The sequence below is a fragment of the Theobroma cacao genome, chromosome 2 (assembly GCF_053813885.1).
Source record: "Theobroma cacao isolate CCN51 chromosome 2, ASM5381388v1, whole genome shotgun sequence".
In the NCBI taxonomy this organism is placed as follows: domain Eukaryota; kingdom Viridiplantae; phylum Streptophyta; class Magnoliopsida; order Malvales; family Malvaceae; genus Theobroma; species Theobroma cacao.
Genome location: NC_142640.1, coordinates 49895560 through 49921396, shown reverse-complemented (window position 1 = coordinate 49921396; position 25837 = coordinate 49895560). Strand labels below are relative to the sequence as shown.

General features: G+C 36.9%; 3 protein-coding genes and 2 pseudogenes across 14 annotated transcripts; 4 read left to right on the top strand and 1 right to left on the bottom strand.

Moving 5' to 3' along the window:
• Positions 1 to 2268: 2268 nt before the first annotated feature.
• Positions 2269 to 5998, top strand: LOC18610397 (amino acid transporter AVT1I-like; annotated as a pseudogene). Its single transcript, XR_016024691.1, has 3 exons — positions 2269 to 2880; positions 3199 to 3804; positions 3959 to 5998. The product of XR_016024691.1 is annotated as an amino acid transporter AVT1I-like (transcript).
• Positions 5999 to 10765: 4767 nt separating this feature from the next.
• LOC18610395 (amino acid transporter AVT1I-like) lies at positions 10766 to 12930 on the top strand. The gene is made up of 3 exons (XM_007046028.3): positions 10766 to 10921; positions 11403 to 12010; positions 12168 to 12930. The coding sequence occupies exons 1-3, from the start codon at positions 10804 to 10806 to the stop codon at positions 12678 to 12680; spliced, it is 1239 nt and encodes a 412-aa protein (XP_007046090.3). The 5' UTR covers positions 10766 to 10803; the 3' UTR covers positions 12681 to 12930.
• A 1251-nt stretch (positions 12931 to 14181) lies between these two features.
• On the top strand, positions 14182 to 16194 carry LOC18610394 (amino acid transporter AVT1I-like; annotated as a pseudogene).
• Positions 16195 to 16205: 11 nt separating this feature from the next.
• On the bottom strand, positions 16206 to 20916 carry LOC18610393 (uncharacterized). 11 transcript variants are annotated; one of them, XM_088803729.1, is made up of 8 exons: positions 20731 to 20915; positions 19887 to 20341; positions 19413 to 19475; positions 18896 to 19291; positions 18515 to 18601; positions 17776 to 17901; positions 17634 to 17693; positions 16206 to 16879 (listed from the first exon to the last, which is right to left on the bottom strand). In XM_088803729.1, exons 2-6 carry the CDS (start codon positions 20269 to 20271, stop codon positions 17783 to 17785), a joined length of 1050 nt encoding a protein of 349 aa, XP_088659855.1. In that variant the 5' UTR covers positions 20272 to 20341; positions 20731 to 20915; the 3' UTR covers positions 16206 to 16879; positions 17634 to 17693; positions 17776 to 17782. The 11 variants fall into 11 exon arrangements, with proteins under 11 accessions (XP_088659855.1, XP_088659851.1, XP_088659854.1 ...); XM_088803725.1 differs by having other exon boundaries at positions 16206 to 16863; XM_088803728.1 differs by having other exon boundaries at positions 16206 to 16860.
• On the top strand, positions 20879 to 23313 carry OTP85 (Pentatricopeptide repeat (PPR) superfamily protein). Its single transcript, XM_088803724.1, has 2 exons — positions 20879 to 21586; positions 21875 to 23313. The coding sequence occupies exons 1-2, from the start codon at positions 21142 to 21144 to the stop codon at positions 22954 to 22956; spliced, it is 1527 nt and encodes a 508-aa protein (XP_088659850.1). The 5' UTR covers positions 20879 to 21141; the 3' UTR covers positions 22957 to 23313.
• Positions 23314 to 25837: the final 2524 nt, after the last annotated feature.

Here is a 25837-nt window from a genome sequence, read left to right as displayed (position 1 = left end):
GAATTATTCTCTTTTAAGATTTTTTTATTTTTATTTATTTATTTTTTGGTCTTTCAGAATTAGGAGCTAATACATAATTTATGTAATTTTTCCAATGATAAAATCTCAAGAAAACCAAAAGTAGTTTCTTGAGAATTTCTAAATGAGAAAATTTTTTAAAATTTTATCATAAGCGTTTGGGAGATTCTAGAAAATTTTCAATTGCAAGATATCTATTTATAATATATAAGGAAAATAAAAATCAAATATTGAACTAGAATAGAATTAAATAAATAAATTCTTCAATTATGAAATCTCAGGAAAACCAAAAGTGGTTTTTTGATAATGTCTAGGTGAGAAAATTTTTCAAAACTTTACCATGAGTGTTTGGGAGATTTTGGGAAATTTTAAATATCAAGAATTTTTTTTTTTATTTTGGAAAACTAATAAACTAAAAATAGGGAAAGGAATAAATTAAAAGATAAAATTATAGAATTAAGTAAATAAGTTTGCCTATGATGAAATCTCAAGAAAACTAAAAGTGGTTTCTTTCATCAAGAATTTTTATTTATTTCAAAAAACTAATAAATTAGAAATAGCAAAAGAAGATAGAATTAAAATATTGAATCGAATTTTATTTAATAAGGCTTAAAAGGACATATAATTAATAGAGTATCAATTAAAAGAGCTTAGGGTGCTAATACTTTCCTCATACGTAAAAGACTTTTGAATCTAATTTGATTCGTATACTAGAACCTATTATTTTTCATGATGTTAAATCAAACTATGGAGTTTTATTAAATCATATCTATTAAATTAAAATTATGTTAATTAGAAGTATTCTAGACATACAAAGATAAACAAGACATCATGAATGTCTATCGTAAAATTTAACATGATATTTTACTCTCATTCGTTGGCACCTCCATGGGTCTCCTCCGTTGATTCATGGCATATGATAGGCTTGTATTTCTTAAATGTGCAAGAATCTCTCCGTCTATTGATAATTAGTTTTTGGTTACATGCATATTCAAAAATTTTAATAATAACTTAGTAAAAATCGATTCGATCGGCAAAGTGGGCAAAGTGGATCATCTTCAAAAGGAAACAAAAAACAACAATAAAAGATTGTAGCTGATCTTTGTATATGGTCTAGGAGACAAGCATGATCAAGCCCTCTTTACTTTGTAGATGAACTTTTATGTTTTATATCCCTTTCCTTTCCCCCAAGCAAAACTTTTTTTTTTTCCAATTTATTGGCCCCTTTTTTAAAAGCTGGCAAAATAATTATCTTATGATCTCATGAGCAGTGGAAAGAGGGTGAAGGGTAGTTTCATGACTTTCACATCACAAAAGGTTGATGTAGGGTTGTTTTGGCATAGTAGTTATGTTAAGATAAGAATATTGGATCACACTGTTGTAAGGTTGTTCATTGTATTTGAATGATGAGAGTAGATTGTGTGATCTTTTCCTTTCTCTCGCCTTCGGAAAATATCAGAAGATGCAAGACTTGGGAAAAGGTTTGATTCAGCCTTGTCAGTAAATCCTCTTAATGAAGTTTTTGACTGCGATATCTCTGAGCCGAAGGGTTCATTTGGAGCAGGCATATTTGCAGCCTGCATTCACTGCACAAGCTATCCTAAACCTTCATCAGGCTTTTATGTTTATCCTGATTCAGTCCATAAAGCTAGAGTTGTTGTTGTCATCTTTATTTTCTGTCATCAAAATTGTGATTTAAAGTTGATAAAATGCTTTGAGTAAAATTCAATTTTTTTTTTTTCTGGTATATTCCATCCCTTTGATATACATGCTTTCCCCGGTAAGTCATCAATTCTGATTCTTTTCTAGGAATCATTCTTTCCGGGAGCAAGGTAGTCTAAAAGAATTGCATGACAGTTACTGGAAGAGTTGTTTACAGGCAGTATCAAAAGAAAATGCAGAAAAATACAGGGTTGTGGGGCTAAATTTTTAGTGCTTGATGCTCAAATAGTTTAATCATCTTTTACCATTCACCAGGAAAAAACTTTATTCTGGTAGGAATTAAATTATGATGATGAGGACTAGTATTCCTGCAGTGTCCTCCCAACTTAATTCTCTGATAGATTCAGATTCTACCACATAATCTTGGAAAGACTGGAACAAAAATGTACATTCCTTCTGCATTACAACTCCATGTGTGAAGCACCCAATTATAGCTAAAATTTGCTGATGGAGAAATGTTTAAGTTCTATAAACAGCTGCTTCATTTAATGGAACAGCAGATAGACTAATCCTTGCAACATGTAGGTTGGGATGCATGAAAGTTGCATGAGTCAAAAAGGAAATGCCTTATCTCCTCCAAATTTGGACATTGGAAGCAGGAATTTATGCACAGGACTTGATCGTGAGCTGGACTGTTTTGCGTTGACGGCTGTAGTGGGTTGCTTAAGACACGATCACTGGACTGTTTTGCATTGACAGCTGTAGTGAGTTGCTTAAGACACGATCACTGGACTGTTTGGCATTAACGGCTGTAGTGAGTTGCTTGAGACACGATCAATCTAAAAGGGAGATACAGACAGGATTCCTTTAAAGCGTGAAGGAGGCTGTTTGTTGCGACATTATATATATATATATATATATATATAACCTTGAGTGAGTCTTTTTTCTGGTAAAGAAATATATTCTACCACTATTTGATTTGGTCTTTCATTGTTTTTCGGCAAGTTTTTAACATTATAATATTTTATTTCCTAATTTTTCTCAACAAACCTCTTTTATATGTATATGCAACATACATTGTGGGTTGCGAGTGGCAAAAGATGGACACCTCGAGGGAAAATGAGCTTCCACAGTCACAGCAACAAGGCAGAGGCACAAGCTTCCTTAAAACATGTTTCAATGGGCTCAATGCCTTAACAGGTATCTCTCTTTCTATGATGTTAAACGTGCAGGGTAAATTCATTGGGTTAACTGCAGAAAAGAAAGCACCCAAAGGCGCCGTAAACTATACCAGTTCACCTGGATAACAAGGTTTCTGTTTCTTTACAGTATATGATGAAACCAAAGAATTTGAGTTATCACTTTCATTGGTCAATATTTAAAAGCCAATATTTTGCATTAGAGAATTTTGTATTAACAACTGATAGGGTTGATCTTTATCTGGTTATTTCTATTTTGAAATTTATCAATGCTCCATTTTCCCATGGCTAACATCAAGCTCATTACTCTGTCTCACAGGCGTAGGAATACTGTCAATTCCATATGCACTTTCTCAAGGAGGATGGTTAAGTTTATTGCTTTTTTTCCTGGTAGCTGTTCTCTGTTGGTACACAGGACTACTTCTTCGACGCTGCATGGATTTGAACCCGCTCATCAAAACCTATCCGGATATAGGTGAGCAAGCTTTTGGATAAAGGGAGGGCAATTGTATCGCTGTTCATGTATCTTGAGCTGTACCTGGTTGCAGTTGAGTTTCTGATATTAGAAGGTGACAATCTACACAAGCTGTTTCCAAACATGGGGTTCAAAGTTGCCGGCCTGAAAATTGGAGGGAAGCAAGCCTTTGTTCTACTGATTTCCCTGGTGATTCTGCCAACTACATGGTTGAAGAGTTTGGGTATGCTTGCCTATGTTTCTGCAGGTGGGGTTTTGGCTTCTTTTTTACTTGTTGTTTGCATCTTTTGGATTGGAGCAGTGGACGGAGTGGGGTTCCATAAAAGCAATGTGCTTTTGAATTGGAGAGGAATGCCTACTGCTATAGGCATGTTTAACTTTTGTTATTGTGGGCATCCAGTTTTCCCCACATTATGCAGCTCAATGAGAGACAGAAATCGGTTCTCTAAGGTAAGAAACAATGCTCTAGACTTCTACTTAGAGATGCAAGGGGAAAGAGACCATTTCCTGCAAAATCTGTCATGGATTTTATCTGTATGAACTACACATGATCTTGTTCTGTATCAACATCATTTCTTTCATGTTGTGTTTTATCTTATTGCAGGTTTTACTTGTCTGCTTCGTCACAAGCACCATCAACTATGGATCAATGGCTGTTCTAGGCTACCTGATGTATGGAGAACATCTGAAGTCTCAAGGGACATTAAACCTCCTTATCAATTAGATCAGCACAAAAATAGCAATCTATACAACTTTAATCAATCCCCTCACAAAATATGCTATCATAACTGCTCCAATAGTTATAGCCATTGAAGAAAAATCACTCTTCCGCAATAGGAGGTCTCTAAGCATCTTCGTTAGAACAGCTCTTGTCATCAGCACGGTTATTGTTGCCTTAACCTTCCCATTTTTCGGCTACGTAATGGCATTCATCGGATCATTCTTAGGTGTCATCCTCTCAATATTACTACCATGCCTCTGCTGCCTTAAAATTAACAAAACTACTCGAAAATTTGGGTTCGAGTTGGTAATAATTGTTGCCATTTTGGTAGCTGGGTCTTTTATAGGTGTAGTGGGAACCTTCACCTCCATAAAAGAAATTGTTAACCATCTATGAATCACTTGGCATGGATAGTAACCCAAGCTTTTTATTAGTAAGGTGAGAGATATCAGAATAAAAGTCAGATAAACAACTCTATACGTTTATGGATCAAGAAAGATCAATCCTTGTTAGGAGTTTATGCAATAAGCAATGAGACAAGCAGGACATTTCTGTCTGATATTAACAAAGCTGCTCAAAACTTTGAGTTCGAGTTTATAACACTTGCTGGGATTTTTGAGGTACTAGCCTTCATAGCCTTGATGATTTACATGTACTCTACGTAAACTATACTCAGATTCTGACATTAATTCAGCAGAGTTCGCAAGGATCAACAGACGATTATTGCCTCCCTCAACCAATAATCTTTCTTCACTAGGACAAACTCTTACATCTTTAACTTGTCTCCCTGCCCACCCTTGAGGAGAAAGCTCAGCAGTTTGGCTACCATTTGCACGAACTGCAGCATCCCATTGATGTGCAGTTGCATTCCATTGTTTCTTTCTCCAACCTCCCTGCACAGGCAGCTCTTCTGGGTTAGCCTCAATCAACTTTTCTTTCTGAGATTCGAACACCACGATCTTCTTCTTTTGTGAAACATTTTGAAAATATTGCCTCTCTTTGACGGTCATTTCGAATTGTGTGCAGCAAAGCAAGGAACAAACCCGTCTCTCCCCACAGTTTTCTCGGAACCTTCCTCCTCCCAAACTCCAAAAGCTCTCTCAACGAATCCGCAGCTCCTTCCGGGTCCTCCGCGTACGCCGACAATCCCGGGTTCACCCTCAAGCTCTCCATCCCTTCTTTAAAATCGAAAACCGGGTTTTCAGTTTTACCTTCGACTCTGTACCCAAACACGTGAATCCTCGTTCCCGTGCTACCGCCTTCGATTGATTTTATGTTTTGAGGTTCAAGAGTGGCACAAAATGAACTGTTTTGAAAGCAGAGAAACAGCAACCAGGCAGGGGCATCAGCTTCCTAGGAACTTGCTTCAATGGGGGCTCGATGCCTTGTCAGGTTCTTCTCTCCCTCTGAAATTGAATGTGCAACTTTACATTCATAAGGTAACTTTAAAAGCGAGATAAGAACCTGAAGGCACCCGAAACTAGAGCAGTTCCATTGCAAGTCAAGATTTTGAGGGAAGCCAGTAGAACCAAGGCTTGCTTCCCACCAATTTCCAACCGGGAACTGTGAACCCATGTTTGGCAAACCTACTGACAATTTGGACAAGCTGTTTCAAAACATGGGAGTCGAAGTTGCCAGGCTGAAAAAATGGGAGTAAATCAAGCCTTCAGTTCTACTGGCTTCCCTCCTAGTTTTGGCTCGAAGTGCTATAGAATAGGTTGCTTTAAGGTGCCTACCATTTTTCAGTTACATTACGAATTTAACTGCACGTTCAATATCAGAGGGAGAAAGGAACATGATAAGGCTTTGAGCCCATAGAAAACAGCTTCTTCGGAAGGTGGTGCCTCTACCTGGTTGCCGTGGTTGTTTGCTTGTGATCCATGCTTTATATATATATATATGACGAGGCTGATTTTTCCTCTGGATGGGTGAAAGGTATGTATACAAGATAATTTATCAAGCTGTTTAACTTAAAAACCGTATGCCCACTGCTATAAGCTTATTCGAGGAAGTGACGTTTGAATGCTTGTTTTTTTTAACAGAGATCATATATTAATCACTGAGTCAAATGTTCATATGTAACTTGTTTGCCTTCAGTTATTGCCGCGGACAGTTTCCCACCATTCCTCAATATTATGGGTAAGAAATGATATTTTATTTTTTTAATAAAAGTGGCAGAAATGATATTTCATTATAAACAAATCTAATGACAGGCAGAGACACCAACATATAGACATTACATATTTGATAGGCTCTAGAAGTGGTGAATTTATATTTGCTCAAGCATGAGTAATTTGAGCTCAAGCTAAAATCAAACTGTGGTAAACAAGTTCAATTATACTCTTTCCAGGCCCTTGTAAGAATTGTACCAAGGTCTGATGCCAGGTTCTCTCTGTTATCCAACCATCATGTACAAAAATTTACAAAGAAACTGATATTTTTGAGATACCATGACAGGCACAATCTTCTTTATCACTATATTTGGTGGATGATTAGATTTTTCCAACATTTTAGCTTACATTCATGTGCTATGATGGAACCCAGGACATGCCATTTTATCTGTCATATTTGTTTCAAAATCAAAGTTTAGACTATGTATTAGAATCAAAATAGAAAGTTTCCAACAATTGAAGTCCAAGGAATGCTGGCCACAGGCCATCATAGGCATTAATATTAGGAGTCATGTAATGTAGGGATGACTAGATTTATACAAACGCTCACACTAGCAGAGTGGAAAACAGGTGGTGAGAAAATATTGACTTAACTCCTTGCCTACCACATGGAAAGTTCATTCATCTGCTTTTTGAACATATCAAATGTCAAGAACTGTTTCATTGTATGCAGCCTGAAAATCCTGCTAGGTGAAATAGTGTTTGATTATTCAAGATGGAGATGCGAAGTCAATGCTCAGACCAGATGGAAGAGAGTCCTTGAAATTGAACCACAACTCTATTGGTATATCTGGATAAGAACACTAAGAATTCAAAACTTTAGTACATAATCTGGCTTTTGCTTTTGATTGATATTCGAAGCAAGAAATTTAGTAAAATCATCTGTATATTTGTGATACCCAACATTCCACATCTGATGTGAATGTGATTGTTAAGACCTATATAATAATCCAAACCCACCACTACTAGCAACTTAAGCTTAAGTTTTTGAAAGTCACGTGGTTTAGGCCCAAAAAGTTACTGGACCACTGGTTGGGCTTGGGTTGTTACAAATGATATCAGAATCTGCGCCAATCCGATGTGAGCTTCTTGGTTCTGTGAATGTGATGTGTGGCCTTGATGAGAGCATCAAGGATTTAAGTGGGTGGGATTGTGATACCAAAATCCCAAAATCCCACATCTGATGTCCACTATTAGCAACTTGAACTTAAGCTTTTGAAAGTCACGTGATTTAGATCCAAAAAATTACTGAACCAGTGGTTGGGTTTGGATCGTTACAATATCAATAACTTTTCTTATGTAATTGTTCCTGGAAACTACCCACTTACCCTTACAAAGAGAAAACTGATCTTGATCTCCTACTGCAGAAGAATACTCAACTATGATAATAATTGCAGATGCTTTTCTCACATTCAGGTTTCTAAACAAAAGCCTAGGAAAAAGTGCTTGAGATCATCACAATGCTGTTGTTGCAGAAATATTGATGTTCTAAGTTTATCTCTTTCCAAATTCCAAGTACTTCTATCATTTTTTTTGTCTGTTTAAAGTTTGTTGCTGATGTAAAAGGCCTTGTCAGCTAAAGTTATGATTGTTTTCACTTTATGATTAGTGCTATCCATAACTTGTGGTATCATTTCCATGCTTTTCCATTTCCAGGATTCTGTTTCTCCGTTGGCTTTCATTACTTCAGTTAAGCAACATCATTGTTTTTATATCATAGTTTCTTGTAAGATGTTGGGTCCACCTGATTTTTTTTTTTTTGAAAGTTAAGAGTTCATTCATAAAAGAGAGGGTATTCATGTACATACAAAGAAGTCTTTGACTGGAAAGAAAGCAGTCTTAACCCTCTGATCACAACTGGTCAGATAAAGAGTCCATCTGATATTTTATATCCAGGAAAATTTTGTTTTAAAGGATGATAAAAAGGAAAAGGTATATGGATCCTAATCATACTAATTAAAAAGATTAAAGGTGTTATAAACTATTAGCAAGATATTGCTCAAATGAGTTCAAGTTTTTATTTGGTTGGACACCCCATTAATCCATTTCAAATGTTTTGAATAATCTACTGGATACCTGGGTGCTGCTCCAACACCTGAAACTTTGGCATGCAACTGAAGTTCCTCAGATAATAAAATGAAAAACGAGTGCATGTGGGAGACTTTAGGGCCACAATCCACTATTCTGGGAATGAACCTTGTGGCCTCAATATATGGAGTGAAATTCATTGGACGACCAGGGTTGCATTACCACTGACCCTAGTGGACAACAAAGGTGAAAACCATGCATGTGCGGCTTTCTTTGCTGCCCTCAATCTAAGAGATGTTCACCGTGCAACACGGTTCAGCTCGAAGATAATTTTTATAGGACCATTTGTGAAATGAAAGAAATCTCATATCTATTAAATTAGGATTATCTTAATTAAAAGTATTTTAGACATACATACATAGACAAGGCATCTCCACCTATTATCAAATGGTTTTATGTTGAATGTTTGTCATATAATTTAACATGGTATTAAAGCAGTCGTTATTGATCATTGGTTGGTGTCTTTATGGGTCTCCTCCGATGATTCATGGCATATGATAGGTTTGTATTGCCTATGTGTGAACATATAAATATAACAAAAATCTCTCCGTCTATCAATTGATTTTAGGTTAGATACATGTCCTAAAATTTCAATAATAATTGGCAGAGTGGGTCATCTTCAAAAAGGAAAAAAAACAATAAAAGATTGCAATGGATCTTTGTTTACTTTCCTTTATACACATTATGATTTGTGCATTAAAATTTGTCAATGGATCTTTGCTACGTACATGATGGAGATGCAGTAGGGTAAAGTATATCAAAAAGTACTTCTACTAGCATTAGAAGACAAGCATGATCAAGCCCTCTTTACTCTGTAGGTGAACTTTTATGTTTAATATCCCTTTCCACCAAGCAAAATTAATACAAAAGACAGCACAATCGTCCCTCGTGTTAGAATACCAAAGCTTGCTTTCTCTTCTTCTTTTTTTTTATTTATTCTGCCTTTTTTGGTTGCTTGAGATGCTGCCATTCTTCAAAGTTTTAAACCATTCAGCAATCAGATAAAGCACCCGATCCACAAAGAATACACTTAACTTTTTTTTCCAATTTATTTGCCCTTTTTTAAAAGCTGGCAAAATAATTATGTTATGATCTTATCATCTATGGAAAAAGGGGAAGGGTAGTTTTTTTGACTTTCACATCACAAAAGATTGATGTAGGATTGTTTTGACATAGTAGTTATGTTACCATAGAGATAAGAATATTGGATCACACTGTTTTGCCTAGTCAGGTTGTTCGTTGTAGTTGAATGATAGGAGTGGATTGCGTGATCTTTTCCTTTCTTTCCCCTTTGGAAAATATCAGAAGATGAAAGACTTGGGAAAAGGTTTGATTCAGCCTTGTCAGTAAATCATCTTAATGAAGCTTTTGACTGCGATATCCCTGAGCGGAAGGGTTCATTTGGAGCAGGCATATTTGCAGCCTGCATTCACTACACAAGCTATCCTAAACCCTCAGCAGGCTTTTATGTTATCCTGATTCAATCCATAAAGCTAGAGTTGTTGTTGTCATCTTTGTTTTCTGTCATCAAAATTGTGATTTAAAGTCAATAAAATGCTTTGAATTGAATTCAACTTTTTCCTGGTATATCCCATCCCTTTGATGTACATGCTTTTCCTGGTAAGTCATTTCAGATACTTTTTTCAGAATCATTCTTTCCAGGAGTAAGGTAGTCCAAAAAACTTGCATGACAGTTACTGGGAGAGTTGATTGCAAGCAATGTCAAAAGAAAATGCAGAAATTACAGGGTTGTGGGGCTAAATTTTTAGTGCTTGACGCTGAAATAGTTTAATCATCTTTTAGCATTCACCAGGAGAAAACATTATTCTGGTAGGAATTAAATTATGATGGTAAGGACTAGTCTTCCTGCAGTGTCCTCCCAGCTTAATTCTCTGATAGATTCAGATTCTGCCACATAATATTGGAAAGACTGGAACAAAAATGTATATCCCTTCTGCATTATAAATTCATGTGTGAAGCACCCAATTATAGCTAAAATTAGCTTATGGAGAAATGTTTAAGTTCTATAAACAGCTGCTTCATTTAGTGGAACAGCAGATAGAGGTTACCATTAGGGACTAATCTTTTCAACATATAGGTTGGGATGCATGAAAGTTGCATGAGTCAAACAGGAAAGGCCTTATCTCCTCCGCCAACAACAACAACCCTCAAAGAAAAGGAACTAAGATATATCAAACATTAAATGTAGCATGTGAGTGGGTTTTTCCTTTTGAAAGCTGCATTGTAATTATCACCCTAAGCCAAGGATATCACCCCACATTTCTGATGCTTTTTCCTGTTAAAGTTGAATGGGCATCTACTCATCTTCACTCACTCCTCCCACAAACCAAGCAATTTATTCTAATAGAAGAAAATAATGGATGTGCATACTTGTCAACATCAAAACAACAAACATCGACCTATTCCTCTTATATATATGCAACATTGTGGGTTCCTGAGTGGCACAAGATGGACATCTCGAAAGCTGAGAAATTAGAGAGCCAAAATGAGCTTCCACAGCCACAGCAACAAGGCAGAGGCACAAGCTTCCTTAGAACTTGTTTCAATGGGCTCAATGCCTTATCAGGTTTCTCTCTTCCTCTGATATTAAATGTGCAGGATAAATTCATAGGGCAAATTGCAGAAAAGTAAGCATTCAAAGGCACCCTAAACTATACCAGTTTACGTGGATGACTAGGTCCAGATATCATGTTCCCCATTCCTATATTAGCTCCTAAGGGCCAGGGTCATTTGTCACAACCTTTCCAGGTCTTCACAGAAGTGCTATGTTCATTTTTTTGTGCTAATATTCTCTTCCTCGTGTTGTAAGAAAATTTATACATGGTCTTGATTAAACAAGGTTAATTTCTGTCCTTTACAGTATATGAAGAAGCCAAAGAATTTGAATTACCATCGTAGAATAGGAATCTAGGAAGTGATAGAACAGCTTCATCAAATAAAGACATAGTCCCAATAATTATGTCTACCGCATGAATCATTTACTTCCATTTTCATTGGTCAATATTTAGAAATACTGTAATGATCAAGCTCACTACTCTGTCTCTCAGGCGTAGGAATACTGTCAATTCCTTATGCACTTGCTCAAGGCGGATGGTTAAGCTTATTGCTTCTTGTCCTGGTAGCTGTTCTCTGTTGGTACACTGGACTACTTCTTCAACGCTGCATGGATTTGAATCCCCTCATCAAAACCTATCCGGATATTGGTGAGCATGCTTTTGGATACAAAGGGAGAGCAATTGTATCGCTGTTCATGTATCTTGAGCTGTACCTGGTTGCAGTTGAGTTTCTGATATTAGAAGGTGACAATCTAGACAAGCTGTTTCCAAACACGGGGTTCAAAGTTGCCGGTCTGAAAATTGGAGGAAGGCAAGCCTTTGTTCTACTGACTTCCCTCGTGGTTCTTCCAACTACATGGTTGAAGAGTTTGGGTATGCTTGCCTATGTTTCTGCAGGTGGGGTTTTGGCTTCTTTTATCCTTGTTGTTTGCATCTTTTGGGTTGGAGCAGTGGACGGAGTGGGGTTTCATGAAAGCAATGTACTTTTGAATTGGAGAGGAATGCCTATTGCTATAAGCATGTTTACCTTCTGTTATTGTGGGCATTCAGTTTTCCCCACATTATGCAGCTCAATGAGAGACAGAAGCCGGTTCTCTAATGTAAGAACCAATATTCTGGACTTCCTACTTAGTGATGCAAGGGGAAGAGATAATTTCCTGCAAAATCTGTCCTGGATTCTATCAGTATGAACTACGCAAGATCTTGTTCTGTATTAACATCATCTTATCTTTCATGTTGTGTTTTATCTTGTTGCAGGTTTTATTTGTCTGCTTCATCACAAGCACCATCAACTATGTATCAATGGCTGTTCTAGGCTACCTGATGTACGGAGAACATTTGAAGTCTCAAGTGACATTAAACCTCCCTATCAAAACGATCAGCACAAAAATAGCAATCTATACAACTGTAATCAATCCCCTCACAAAATATGCTATCATAACTGCTCCAATTACTACAGCCATTGAAGAAAAATCACTCTTCGGCAACAGCAGGTCTCTAAGCATCATCATTAGAACAGCTCTTGTGATCAGCACTGTCATTGTTGCCTTAACCGTCCCATTTTTCGGCTACATTATGGCATTCATCGGATCGTTCTTGAGTGTCACCTCCTCGATATTACTGCCATGCCTGTGCTACCTTAAAACTAACAAAACTGCTCAAAAATTTGGGTTCGAGTTGGTAATAATTGTTACCATTTTGGTGGCCGGGTCTTTTATAGGTGTAGTGGGAACCTTCACTTCCATAAAGCAAATTGTTAGCCATCTATGAATCATTTGAAGTGGATAGTAACCCAAGCTATTTATCGGTAAGATGAGAGATATAAGAACAAAAGTCAGATAAGTAATACTATATGTATATGGGTCAAGAAAGATCAATCCTTGCTAGGAGTATATGCAATAAGCAATGAGACAAGCAGAACATTTATGTCTGATATTAACAAAGCTGCTCAAAACTTGGGGTTCTTGCTGATAATACTTGTTGGGATTTTGGTAGCTGCCTCATTCATAGCAGAAATAAATGTATACAAGGAGATGTTGCAACAACAATCCTTGAAAGAAAGTTAAGATAGGAAAAACATGTATCTGAGTTTCATTCCATCCAGTTTTGTGGAGATCAAGCTTCAGCAGATATAAAAGGGGGAAAAGCGCATAATTAGTTATCGATCAGAGATCAAACAAAAAGTTACTATACCAACCACAGCATGGCAAAACATAGAAGCTAAAAAAGGCAGAGGAAGTAAAAGGAAAAGGAAATATAAGTTCCATCTATAAATAAAGTATTGACAAATATCTTAGCTGTACAGAGAGAGGGAAAGATCATCATGATTGAATGCATTTCTATTTCAAAACGTATCGCGAATTTCCCCATGATATCTGTCGATGTTAAAATCTAATAAGCATAGTATATGCTCCCCAGTTCGTTCTTGCAGTGAGCAATTGTTTGTAGACCGAGCTTGACGCTGAATCTGACTCAGGCGAGTCATCCTTCCTAGCACCTTGCCATGTGAACATCCTGCAGTATCCTCTTTCCCATTTCCCTATTGAGCTAGACGGCGAATTTGAGTTAGGCGAGTTGTATGAAATTCTTTGCATGCACCCGCAAGTGTCCTCTTGGATGCTCTGTTGCATGAATGATTGGTTTTTAAGGCAAGCTTGACGCTGAATTTGACTTAAGCGGGGCACTTTTCCTTCGCAATGAGATCCTTCCTTCTCGTTTCTCTGATGAGCAATTAGGGGTACTTCGTCAACTTTATCCCAATTCTTATCTAAAAAACAAACCAGATACTTTTAGAAGAAGTTGTGAAAATGTGTTACTAGATAAGCATGTCACACAAGCCATGAACTGTGGATTATGGTTTCAGAAGGAGGCTGACTAGAAAAGGAACTCTGCGTCTACATGGTGGCGGTGGACAATGAGTGAAGTCTATCTTAATTTGGACACTGGAGACAGGAATTTATGTACATTCTTGATCTGTTTTGCATTGACGGCTGTCGGGAGTTGCTTAAGACACGATCAATCTACGAGGGAGATACGGACAGGATTCGTTTAAAGCATGATTAAAGTGTGCAGGAGGCTGTTTTTTGCGGCATTATGTAGAGAAGCAGCTGGAGGTTTTTGTAATGCTTTGACTCATTGAAAGCCTCTCAAGTTTGAGCTTGGATATCCTTAAATTCAGGCCTTTAATCGTATGGGGAACGTTATAATATTTAATTTCCTGATTTTTCTCAACACACCTCCTATATGCATATATATGCAACATACATTGTGGGTTCATGAGTGGCACAAGATGGACATCTCGAAAGCTGATGAGAAATTTTTTTTTTGAAAAGAATTTATCCTGCACATTTAATATCAGAGGCAGAGAGAAACCTGTTAAGGCATTGAGCCCATTGAAACAAGTTCTAAGGAAGCTTGTGCCTCTGCCTTGTTGCTGAATCTGATGAGAAATTAGAGAGCCAAAATGAGTTTCCACAGCCACAGCAACAAGGCAGAGGCACAAGCTTCCTTAGAACTTGTTTCAATGGGCTCAATGCCTTATCAGGTTTCTCTCTTTCTCTGATATTAAATGTGTAGGATAAATTCATAGGGTAAGTTGCAGAAAAGTAAGCATTCAAAGGCACCCTAAACTATGCCAGTTTACTTGGATGACTAGTCCGGATATCACGTTCCCCTTTCCTATAGTAGCTCCTGAGGGCCAGGGTCATTTGTCACAAGCTTTCCAGGTCTTCACAGAAGTGCTGTGTTCATGTCTTTATGCTAATATTCTCGTCCTCATGTTGTAAGAAAATTTATACATGGTCTTGATAAACAAGGTTAATTTCTGTTTCTTTACAGTATATGAAGAAACCAAAGAATTTGAATTACCATCTTTAGAATAGGAACCTAGGAAGTGATAGAACAGCTTCATCAAATAACGACATAGTCCCAATAATTATGTCTACGGCATGAATCCTTTACTTCCATTTTCATTGGTCAATATTTAGAAATACTGTAATGATCAAGCTCATTACTCTTTCTCTCAGGCGTAGGAATACTGTCAATTCCATATGCACTTGCTCAAGGAGGATGGTTACGCTTATTGCTTCTTATCCTGGTAGCTGTTCTCTGTTGGTACACAGGACTACTTCGACGCTGCATGGATTTTAATCCCCTCATCAAAACCTATCCGGATATAGGTGAGCATGCTTTTGGATACAAAGGGAGAGCAATCGTATCGCTGTTCATATATCCTGAGCTGTACCTGGTTGCAGTTGAGTTTCTGATGTTAGAAGGTGACAACCTAAACAAGCTGTTTCCAAACATGGGGTTCAAAGTTGCCGGGGTGAAAATTGGAGGAAGGCAAGCCTTTGTTCTACTGACTTCCCACGTGGTTCTGCCAACTACATAGTTGAAGAGTTTGGGTATGCTTGCCTATGTTTTTGCAGGTGGGGTTTTAGCTTCTTTTATCCTTGTTGTTTGCATCTTTTGGGTTGGAGCGGTGAACGAAGTGGGGTTCCATGAAAGCAATGTGCTTTTGAATTGGAGAGAAATGCCCACTGCTATATGCATGTTTACCTTCTGTTATCATGGGCAGTAAGTTTTCCACACATTAGGCAATTCAATGAAAGACAGAAGCCGGTTCTTTAAGGCAAGAAACAATATTCTAGACTTCTACTTGGAGACTATTTCCTGCAAAATCTGTCTTGGATTCTATCAGTATGAACTACACAAAATCTTGTTTTGTATTAACATCATCTCATCTTTCAAGTTGTGTTTTATCTTGTTGCAGGTTTTACTTGTCTGCTTCATCAGAAGCACCATCAGCTATGGATCAATGGCTGTTCCAGGCTACTTGACGTATGGAGAACATCTAAAGTCTCAAGTGCCATTAAACCATCCTATCCAAAAGATCAGCACAAAAATAACAATATAAACTACTCTAATCAATCACCTCACAAAATATGCTATTATAACTATTCCAATTGTCACTACCATTGAAGAAAAATCACTCTTCCGCAACAACAGGTCTCTAAGTATCATCATTAGAACAGCTCTTGTGATCAGCACTGTCATTGTTGCCTTAAACAAACCATTTTTCGCCTACGTGATGGCATTCATCGGATCATTCTTGAGTGTCACTGCCTCTATATTACTAACATGCCTGTGCTACCTTAAAACTAACAAAACTGCTTGAAAATTTAAGTTCGAGTTGGTAATAATTGTTACCATTTTGGTGGCTAGGTCTTTTATAAGTGCAGTGGGAGCCTTCATTTCCGTAAAGCAAATTGTTAACCATCTATGAATCATTTGACATGGATAGTAACCCAAGCTTTTTATTAATAAGATGAGAGATATCAGAACAAAAGTCAGACAAACAATAGTATATGTATATGGATCAATAAGGATCAATCCTTGTTAGGAGTCTATGCAATAAGCAATGAGACAAGCAGAACATTTATGTCTGATATTAACAAAGCTGCTCGAAACTTTGGGTTCAAACTGATAATACTTGTCGGGATTTTGGTAGCTGCCTCATTCATAGCAGTAATAAATGCATACAAGGAGATGTTGCAGGAACAATCCTTGGAAAGAGTTCATGCAAGAATTGAAAGAAAGTTAAGATGATTAGTTATCAATCTGAGATCAAACAAAAAGTTCCTATACCAACCACAGCATGGAAAAACATAGAAGCTAAAAATTGCAGAGCAAGTAAAAGGAAAGAGAAAGATATGTTCCATATATAAACAAAGTATTAACAACTATCTTAGCTGTACAGAGAGAGGGAAAGGTCATTATGATTCAATGTATTTCTATTTCAAAATGTATTGCGAATTTCCCTATGATATCTGTCAATGTTAAAATCTAATAAGCATAGTGTATGCAGTATAGCCTAAGGACACAGCTTGAAGCCCCTTGATCTTCTAACCTCAAACTTCAGACACAAAGGCAATGTCTTCTTTACAAGTTTCTTCTGCATCCAAATCAAACTGAAATTTTTAAGGCACATGATGTAATGTAATAGACATTAGATGGTAAGTTTATGTAGCTAAAATTGTTTGCATGTACTTTTGATGTTAGATGCTTCGATATAGATTTTATAGGCAGTAAATACTGAAAGCTTGGTCGAGCAAACTGAAGCAGATGACATTAAGATTAATGCTGGCAGTGGAATTTAAGGGTAAAAAAGTGCCTTCTATATACAACTTAAGGAAAGAAAAAGTTTTCAAAATTTCTCAATTTGGAAGCATGAATAAATATAAAGTTCTTGTAGGCTGGCCACTGTATCATCTTCACTTACTAACCTGATCAAATAGTCAACTTAAGGATCATAGAACCTTAAAGTAACACAACTATCTTAACTGCTTTCAACTCAAGCAACTCCCTCCCTAGAACTAACCTCCAGTTTCCCCTCCTTTTGATGCAAATGTGCACCAGCTTAGATTGGCATTGCCTAGCATCAGAAAATTTAAACAACTAAATATCTAACGAATAGAACTTTGATCCAACTCATTAGCTAATTCCATCACACTGCAATAGATATTTCATTGGGATGCATTTCTTCATTACTATATGTCTGAGCTTAGCCTATGTTGAAAGTGAATCTTGGTTTCAGAGCATGCCAATGACAACTATAGCATTGAGTTAACTAGCCATGATTCCATGCATAACACATGAGTTATAACGAGGAAAAGCAAACGGGGAAAGTTAGAACCCTTTCCAAATGGAAGCTGAAGGATTTACCTCTACTTTCTTAGCCAAAAAATCCAGGCTGAACTCGCATATTAATTCTTTCTGCAAATGCTGCATTAAAAGTATTGCTATTAATGACTTAAGAGTAAGCAAATGATGTTTATTGCATTAAAAGCTAAAAATATATGCATACGTTACAGCTATCCAGTATTTCTCTTTGCAACCAAATCAGCATTTCCCAAACGAGCTTTGCGTCTTAATTGGCTTAAGCGTAGTGTTCCTTTCTCAAATATCATCTTGTCCACATTTTCTGCATTTACTGTTAATGACCTTGAAATGTTAGTGCCAAAATTGTTTACACCTAAAACGGAAACTATGAAAGGAACAAGAATCATTAAGTCATTAACTATTGGTAGTCTAATGGTGCAAGATTTTGTCAAAAAGATGGCAGTGTTGCTTGAAGAACTAGCAATACCGACCGGATGCTTTTTCAAAGCAGTGGGGAATGACACACTTTTCTACTAATATCATATTAAGGGAGATAATATATATTTTTTAATTTTGAAACGTTTAAATTTTTCAGGTCAGTGAAATTATCCCTTTTCAGCAGAAATTATCAGGTCATGGAATAAAGAATCAACAGGTTACAGATATTATCCCCTTTGAGCAAAGAGTGATCATCATCCAGCTCCCTGCTACCGGCTCAGGTTGCATAACTTGGCACGACTTTCTAAATTATAAGTGTCTATGCTCATTCTTCAAACCAAGATAACAAAATCCACAATTTCAAGGCCTGAACCTACTTCTCTATTTAAATTTCCTTTCTACTTCTTGAAACCAAATCCACAACCAATAATTCAAAGATTACAAAAACCACTCATAAATTTCAGGCATATAGGAACTATTGGATGAAAAGCTCCGGAACTTGTTACCAGAACAAGAGGAGGAAGAAGTTCCAATCACTTGGCAGCTGTCTAGCTTTGCACATTGTTCTGCAGCTGCATCTACCTTCTGGAGATCTGATAGAAATACAGGGGAACCAGGAAAAATAAGCAAGCAGCTAACATGAAATCTAAAACTTGATCATACACCTGCTCTGCCTGGAGAAACTTTGGATACAGTTGGTAAGTGCAAGGTGATACAAGGTAGAAGGTGACCAAAGGTATATTTTTCTATAATGCTAAGTGCCTACCACTAAGCACCAGTTTCTGCCTAGCAGCATCCATTGTTGAAAAAGAATTGCTATCCCAAAATTAAAAACACTTAATTCATGCATGCCTTCCTAGTCCTATCTATATCTCCTAATAAATTACCTTCATGATATTGGCAATCTAAATGCCCGTGCATATGCTCCTCAGTTCGTTCTTGCAGTGAGCAATTGTTTGTAGACCGAGCTTGACGCCGAATCTGACTCAGGCGAGTTATCCCTCCTGGCAACTTGCCATGTGAACATCCTGCACTATCCTCTTTCCCTAGAACATGATTTCCTGAGCGAGCTAGACGGCGAATTTGAGTCAGGCGAGTTTTACTTCTTTGCATGCACCCACAAGTGTCCTCTTGGATGCTCTGTTGCAATGATTGGCTTTTGAGGCAAGCTTGACGCTGAATTTGACTTAAGCGGGGCACTTTTCCTTCACAATGAGATCCTCCCTTCTTGTTTCTCTCATGAGCAATTAAGGGTACTTCATCAACTTTATCCCAATTTTCATCTAAAAAAAAGCCCAGATACTTTTAGAAGAAGTTGTGAAAATGTGTTACTAGATAAACATGTCACAAAAGCCATGAATTTTTTTGCTGGGTCAAAAGCCATGAATTGTTGGAGAGCTGTACCATTATATGTAGCCATAACATCATTAACATTTTCTTCCAAATGTTGAGCCTCCATGGTAGAATCTAACATTGATGATGGATATGTTGAAATAGAACTTGCATTGAAAACCACATCAGTGCATGCTATTAACCTTAGGACCATACGTGACCATTTTGTATTAAGACAGCTAGCCTTCTGTCTAATTATGATAACTATGCATCTAGTGAATGACTTATGTGATGATTAGTGTGTATTCTTGTGCCTAGCTACTGTTCAAAGCTTACTTGTTAAGTTTTGCTATGTATATAAACTAAGTCAATGCATATCAGAAATATGTAGCCTACTGTTATAACAAAACTATCTTCACTTGCTCTGTTTCATACTTATCCTACATCTGCTAAAACACAACAGGATATTTAGCGACATAACATGAGTCATACACCTGATAAAATTGAAACTAACCAGAAAATTTTCCAAAATTTTGAGGTACTAACCTTCATAACCTTGACGATTTACATGTACTCTACGTAAACTATCCTCAGATTCTGACATTAATTCAGCAGAGTTCGCAAGGATCAACAGACGATTATTGCCTCCCTCAACCAATAACCTTTCTTCACTACGACAAACTCTTTCATCTTCAACTTGTCTCCCTACCTCACACCTTTGAGGCCAAAGCTCAGCAGTTTGGCTGCCATTTGCACGAAGTGCAGCATCCCATTGATGCGTAGTTCCATTCCATTGTTTCTTCCTCCGACCTCCCTGCACAAGCAGCTCTTCTGGGGCAGCCTCAATCAACTTTTCTTTCTGAGATTCGAACACCACGATCTTCTTCTTTTGTGAAACATTTTCAAAATATCGCCTCTCTTTGATGGTCATTTCGAATTGTTTACAGCAAAGCACGGAACAATGAGGAAATGAGTCTATAGCTAGTAACTACGCATTACATCTGTTTTTCCAGGAAAGATTAAACATAGTTAAAAATAAATAAACTCTAACAGTAAAGAACAATTAGCAGAAAAAAAAAACCAGACATCAATGTTAAAGTAAATGATCAAACAAATGATGAAACAATCATTGAGTTACAGTTATCAGAACCCAGCATCAGTTCCTAGTGACATGAATCAAGAACTTGAAATAGAAATAAAAATAAAAAAAGAATCTGAAGATGCAATGAAACACAACCCACTAACATTTGCAACCATCTGAAACAAGAAAGCATTGAAACACCATTGCCAAGTTTAAAATTGGGAAAAAAAGTTGATACCCAGAAAAGATAAAGTGACAAAAATAAACAAATGGTAAGAAGAGAATAAAAATAAAAGCTCTGGGAATTACCAGAAAGCACATGTTTTTAAAGAATGGAAGAGACAAACTGACGACGAAATATCAAAAATATCTGAGGGAAAGAGAGAAAAAAAAAAAAAAACATAAGTGAACCCTAAAAACGGAGTCTCCGAGGAATCTAAAACCACTCAACTCAGGGTCCATGTTCGCATGTTTGCCTTGCCTTTTTCAGTTCAATTTCTTCGCACAATTTAGAGTATGTTACTTGTACCAAAGGATTGTACAAATCAGTTACGTGGCAGAGCTGGAATGGTCAGAAGGTTTTAATTTAATATCCATGAATGTATCGGATTTTTTCATTAAAAAAGGGGTATAGTTCTTATCTTTACTTCTTTAGGCTTCCCTCCACAAAACCTTTAAAACAAAAAGATTTCTGCTTTCTAGCGTAGCATATCTGTTGCTATGGCAGCAGCCCCAACTCCGATAACTTCAATTCCTCCTTCAAAACCCAATGGAAAAATCTCAACGATTGAGCCTATAAACCCACCACAAAACCCTCTTTCTCTTCTACCCAAATGCGCCTCTTTGAGAGAAGTGAAGCAAATCCAAGCCTTTGCAATCAAAACCCATCTCCAAAATGACATCACTTTCCTTACCAAACTCATCAATTTCTGTACCAAGAACCCAACTTTTACCTCCATGGAATATGCCCACAAAGTATTTGACAAAGTTTCCCAACCTGATATTGTCCTTTTCAACACCATGGCTCGTGGCTATTCCCGTTCAAATACCCCAACCCAAGCCATCCCCCTCGTTTCTCAGCTTCTTTCCTTTGGTTTCCTGCCTGATGACTACACTTTCCCATCTGTTCTTAAAGCTTGTTCGAGTTCTAAAGCCTTGGAAGAAGGTAAACAAATTCATTGCCTTGTGATTAAGCTTGGGCTTAATCATAACATTTACATATGTCCAAGCCTTATTAGTATGTATACTGAGTGTAATGATTTGGATTCGGCTCGGAGAGTCTTTGATAAGATGTTGGATCCTTGTGTTATTTCTTATAATGCTATTATTACTGGTTATGCTAAATGTAGCAGACCAAATGAGGCCTTGTCGTTGTTTCGTGAATTGCAAGTTAAGAGTTTGAAGCCTACTGATGTTACCATGTTAAGTGTTCTGTCTTGCTGTGCTTTATTAGGAGCGTTGGATTTGGGGAAGTGGATACATGAATATGTTAATAAACACGGGTTTGATAAATATATTAAAGTAAGCACCGCGATTATTGATATGTATGCAAAGTGTGGCAGCTTGGAGGACGCAGTTTGTGTGTTTGAGAACATTACTTTAAGAGATACACCAGCTTGGTCAGCGATGATCGTGGCATTTGCAACTCATGGGAAGGGCTATAAAGCCATAGAAACGTTTGAAGAGATGAGAAAGGCAGGGGTGCAACCTGATGAGATCACATTTTTGGGCCTCTTATATGCTTGTAGTCATAATGGACTAGTGGAGGAAGGTTGGTGGTATTTTTCTAGTATAACCAATAAGTATGGCATTGTTCCTGGTATTAAGCATTATGGGTGTATGGTGGATTTACTTGGTCGAACAGGACGCATAGATGAGGCTTATAAGTTCATTGATGAATTGCCTATCAAGCCTACACCAATACTATGGCGAACATTGTTAGCTGCTTGTAGTAGTCATGGTGATGTGGAATTAGGAAAGAGGGTGATTGAACGAATTTTTGAATTAGATGACTCTCATGGTGGAGATTATGTAATCTTGTCCAACTTGTGTGCAAGAGCTGGGAGATGGGAAGATGTGGATTTCCTTAGGAAATTGATGAAAGATAGAGGGGTGGTAAAGGTTCCTGGTTGTAGCTCTATAGAGGTGGACAATGTGGTGCATGAATTCTTCTCTGGGGACGGGGTGAATACTGTTTCAACATCTCTGCATAAGGCGCTCGATGAGTTAATGAAGGAATTGAAGATGGTTGGCTATGTACCTGATACTTCTCTAGTTTTTCATCCAGAAATGGGAGAAGAAGAGAAAGAAATTTCACTTAGATATCATAGTGAAAAACTGGCCATTGCGTATGGGCTGTTAAACACTCCCCCTGGATCAACAATTCGTGTGGTGAAGAACCTCCGGGTCTGTGGGGATTGCCATGCTGCTGCTAAACTCATATCGCAAATATTCGATAGGCAGATAATTCTCAGAGATGTCCAACGATTCCATCACTTCAGAGATGGAAAGTGCTCTTGTGGCGATTTCTGGTAACACAGATCATAAAACTCAAATGTGTAATCATCACCGGTGAAGAACAACCTCCCAATGTTGCCTTGTTGGAGAACTACTACCAACTACTACAATGTTCCAGCTGAAGATTAATTGGCCACGATTTGTGTCATCCAAGGACTAAAGAGCTGCCTAGGTTGATTCCAGTTCCAGTTATTTGTCTTCCATAAGCCATATTTGGTCAGTGGCAAACTTAGCTACTGTTGTACAGCATTCCTGATGTTGAGCTGGATTAGTAACTAATTAGACCTTTTTTTTCCCTTGTAATAATAAGGAAAAGTTATAATATGTAATCTCATAAAAATTCAAATAAATTTTTATTTTTTTTATTTTTTATTACATTCAATTAAGTTTTATTTTATTTTATTTTGAATCAAATAAATTGTTATAGGTGAAAGAGATTATTATATTACTTTTATTTGTATCGCAAATTAGATTTATTGTATATGATTATTATAATTAGTTTGCCATATATATCCACACTAAAACGAGAAAATTGCTAATTTTATCATTTATTATGCATGTAGCCAATGGCCATTACAAAAATTGTGAACTACATGCATGCAGATGCAGTCTATGTTTTCCAAAATTGATTAATCGACAATGGTATTAAAATTTTATAACTAAATTCAGCCTTCATGCCGGCTAATCATCAAAATGACATATCATCAAAGCTGAATGGTAAAATTTTCACAACTTTACCAATTGTTCGTGACTCTTATTTTAATAACAATGTAAAGACTAAGTGTAACAAAATTGAGTTTAAGTAATTAAAACTATTAAATCAAAATAGTAAAAGATTGTGGATGAAATATAATTAAAGAATAAAAATATAATTATGAATAAAATTTATAAATGTTAATATTGTAATTTATAAAAGATAAAAGTGACAAAATTTCTATTTTTTTGTCCAAAATCGAGAACTAATTCAATATTCAACCGGTTCGGTCTTTTTTTAAATTTAATCGATTTGGATCGATTTTTAAAAATATTTAATTTATTTTATTTTTAATTATAACGGACCGAATCAATTGAACTAATCAATTACTCACCCTTACTAAATTCAAATCACTTACCATTTTTGTAAATTGATTGAATATACCTATTTGCTACAATTCTAAAATACATGAATCTTTGATAATCCATTGAATTTATTCAGCATATATACATAGTATTTCCCATGAAACTCGAGTAAATGTTCATTTATGGATTCTTTCCCTTTGGGGTTATGGTCAAGTTCACAAAGGGCCTCCTCAGCCGGACCCGGTGAGGGAAAATTTGTAGGTAAATGTGATGGGTGAAGACGAAGACGAGGAGAAGTGAAAAACCCTTAGTGCGTATAGTGTGAACGGTGGTCTTGTTTGATCCATGTCGGCCAGCAGCAACTGCAGGTGTTGGTGCTGCGGAAGGGGAAAGAAAAATGGTATACTCTCAAACTAATAATTGATTGGCAGCTTTGCCAGGACCATACAATTTTCAAAGCCTCAAATAAAATATGAACCCAAGACTTTTACTTTGACTTTGTTGATTGAGAATAATCATGAATGTGGTAGCTTACGTGTTCCAATCATGGAAGTCACGATTTTGAGTTCAGGGTTTACAGGCTAAAGGTCTTTGATTGATAATATAAGACAGAATATGTGACGCATAATTATATATGGGATGTCGCATAAGGTACTAAAGAAGGACAGAAAAATTTTGTTGGCCAACTCGTTTCTGAAAATTTGGTCAGAAGAAGAGAAAATTAGGAGATGTGAATTAAAATGGTGAGTGCATATTTACATGCCAAAAAAGTTGAAGAATGGGTTTTTTTTTTTTTTGAAAGGTGGAGTTTTATTGAGCCAACCTTTCGACCCGCCACTTTAAATCTTTTGTCTTAATTGCCTAAAAGACTCTTGGCATAATAGTTGCTTAAGCTGGATGGAACCTGTACACCTGTACCAAAAAGAATCTGCCCAAAGAAAAATTGGCAGCATTGCACCATAAACAAGAAGAGGTGCCAGAAAACAAAAATTGCCCTAATTCTATTCAATTGCAAATAACAAAACCCTTTTCCCAACAAACAAGAAAAAACTCCCACAGTAAGGATCTTATCATGTGAAGTCAACCTTACTCGTACCATCAGAAGTTACACAGTAAAAGAATCACTTAAGAAACATGGGAGAAGATCATTCAAAACAAAAGTAGCACCAATCATCAAACTGAAAAGCCTTAAAACGGAAACTTAGTGGCAACGAATAACAAGAGGACCAAAAAGAAGGTCCAACGGATAACAGAGTCCAAACAATCGAATCCAAGAGACCCCTGATCTAAAAGCAGCCTGGCAATTCGCAGAACATAAACAAAAACCCCAGGGGATCGTATCATCAACAAAAACCCTTATTGGCAGCGTTAACCACAGTATCTTAGACAAGTCAACCTAGACAGCATTGGATTCATCATAGGTTCAACGCAAGAACTTCCGAAACACATCCCCACTCCCCACCATACCAACACACCCTGAAGAACATAACTCATGCAAAGAAGTCCTTTGTAAAGCTGAAGCAAGGGAGAGTCAATGCATCATCCAAAAAGAGGACACAAGAACCCATCAACTCGTAGAGAAAATCTGCGAAAGACTAGCAAAAGAACCACCCAAAGAAAACAAGGCCCCCAACCTTGAAAAAGGAAATCCTCCCTCCTCGAAAATCCTCTCATCCCAAAGCATTCATGACAAAATCCCTTACTCAAACAAGGAGAATCTTTTAAGAAAACATCCAAGCAACTAGAAAAATTACACTCAAATAAAAAAGAACTAACAGAAAGAGACATTAAAAAAAATAATAACAATAAATAAAAGCTCAAGACACCTTCCTCCCTAAGT

Coding starts and splice junctions, on each gene's coding strand:
- LOC18610395 (XM_007046028.3), top strand. CDS start 10,804: ATGGACATCTCGAAAGCTGAGAAATTAGAGAGCCAAAATGAGCTTCCA. Junction 10,922..11,402: donor TGGGCTCAATGCCTTATCAG/GTTTCTCTCTTC, acceptor TCTGTCTCTCAG/GCGTAGGAATACTGTCAATT. Junction 12,011..12,167: donor ACAGAAGCCGGTTCTCTAAT/GTAAGAACCAAT, acceptor ATCTTGTTGCAG/GTTTTATTTGTCTGCTTCAT.
- LOC18610393 (XM_088803729.1), bottom strand. CDS start 20,271: ATGACCATCAAAGAGAGGCGATATTTTGAAAATGTTTCACAAAAGAAG. Junction 19,292..19,412: donor TGTTATGGCTACATATAATG/GTACAGCTCTCC, acceptor GCTTTTTTTTAG/ATGAAAATTGGGATAAAGTT. Junction 18,602..18,895: donor AGATTGCCAATATCATGAAG/GTAATTTATTAG, acceptor TATTTCTATCAG/ATCTCCAGAAGGTAGATGCA.
- OTP85 (XM_088803724.1), top strand. CDS start 21,142: ATGGCAGCAGCCCCAACTCCGATAACTTCAATTCCTCCTTCAAAACCC. Junction 21,587..21,874: donor TTCTAAAGCCTTGGAAGAAG/GTAAACAAATTC, acceptor GTGCTTTATTAG/GAGCGTTGGATTTGGGGAAG.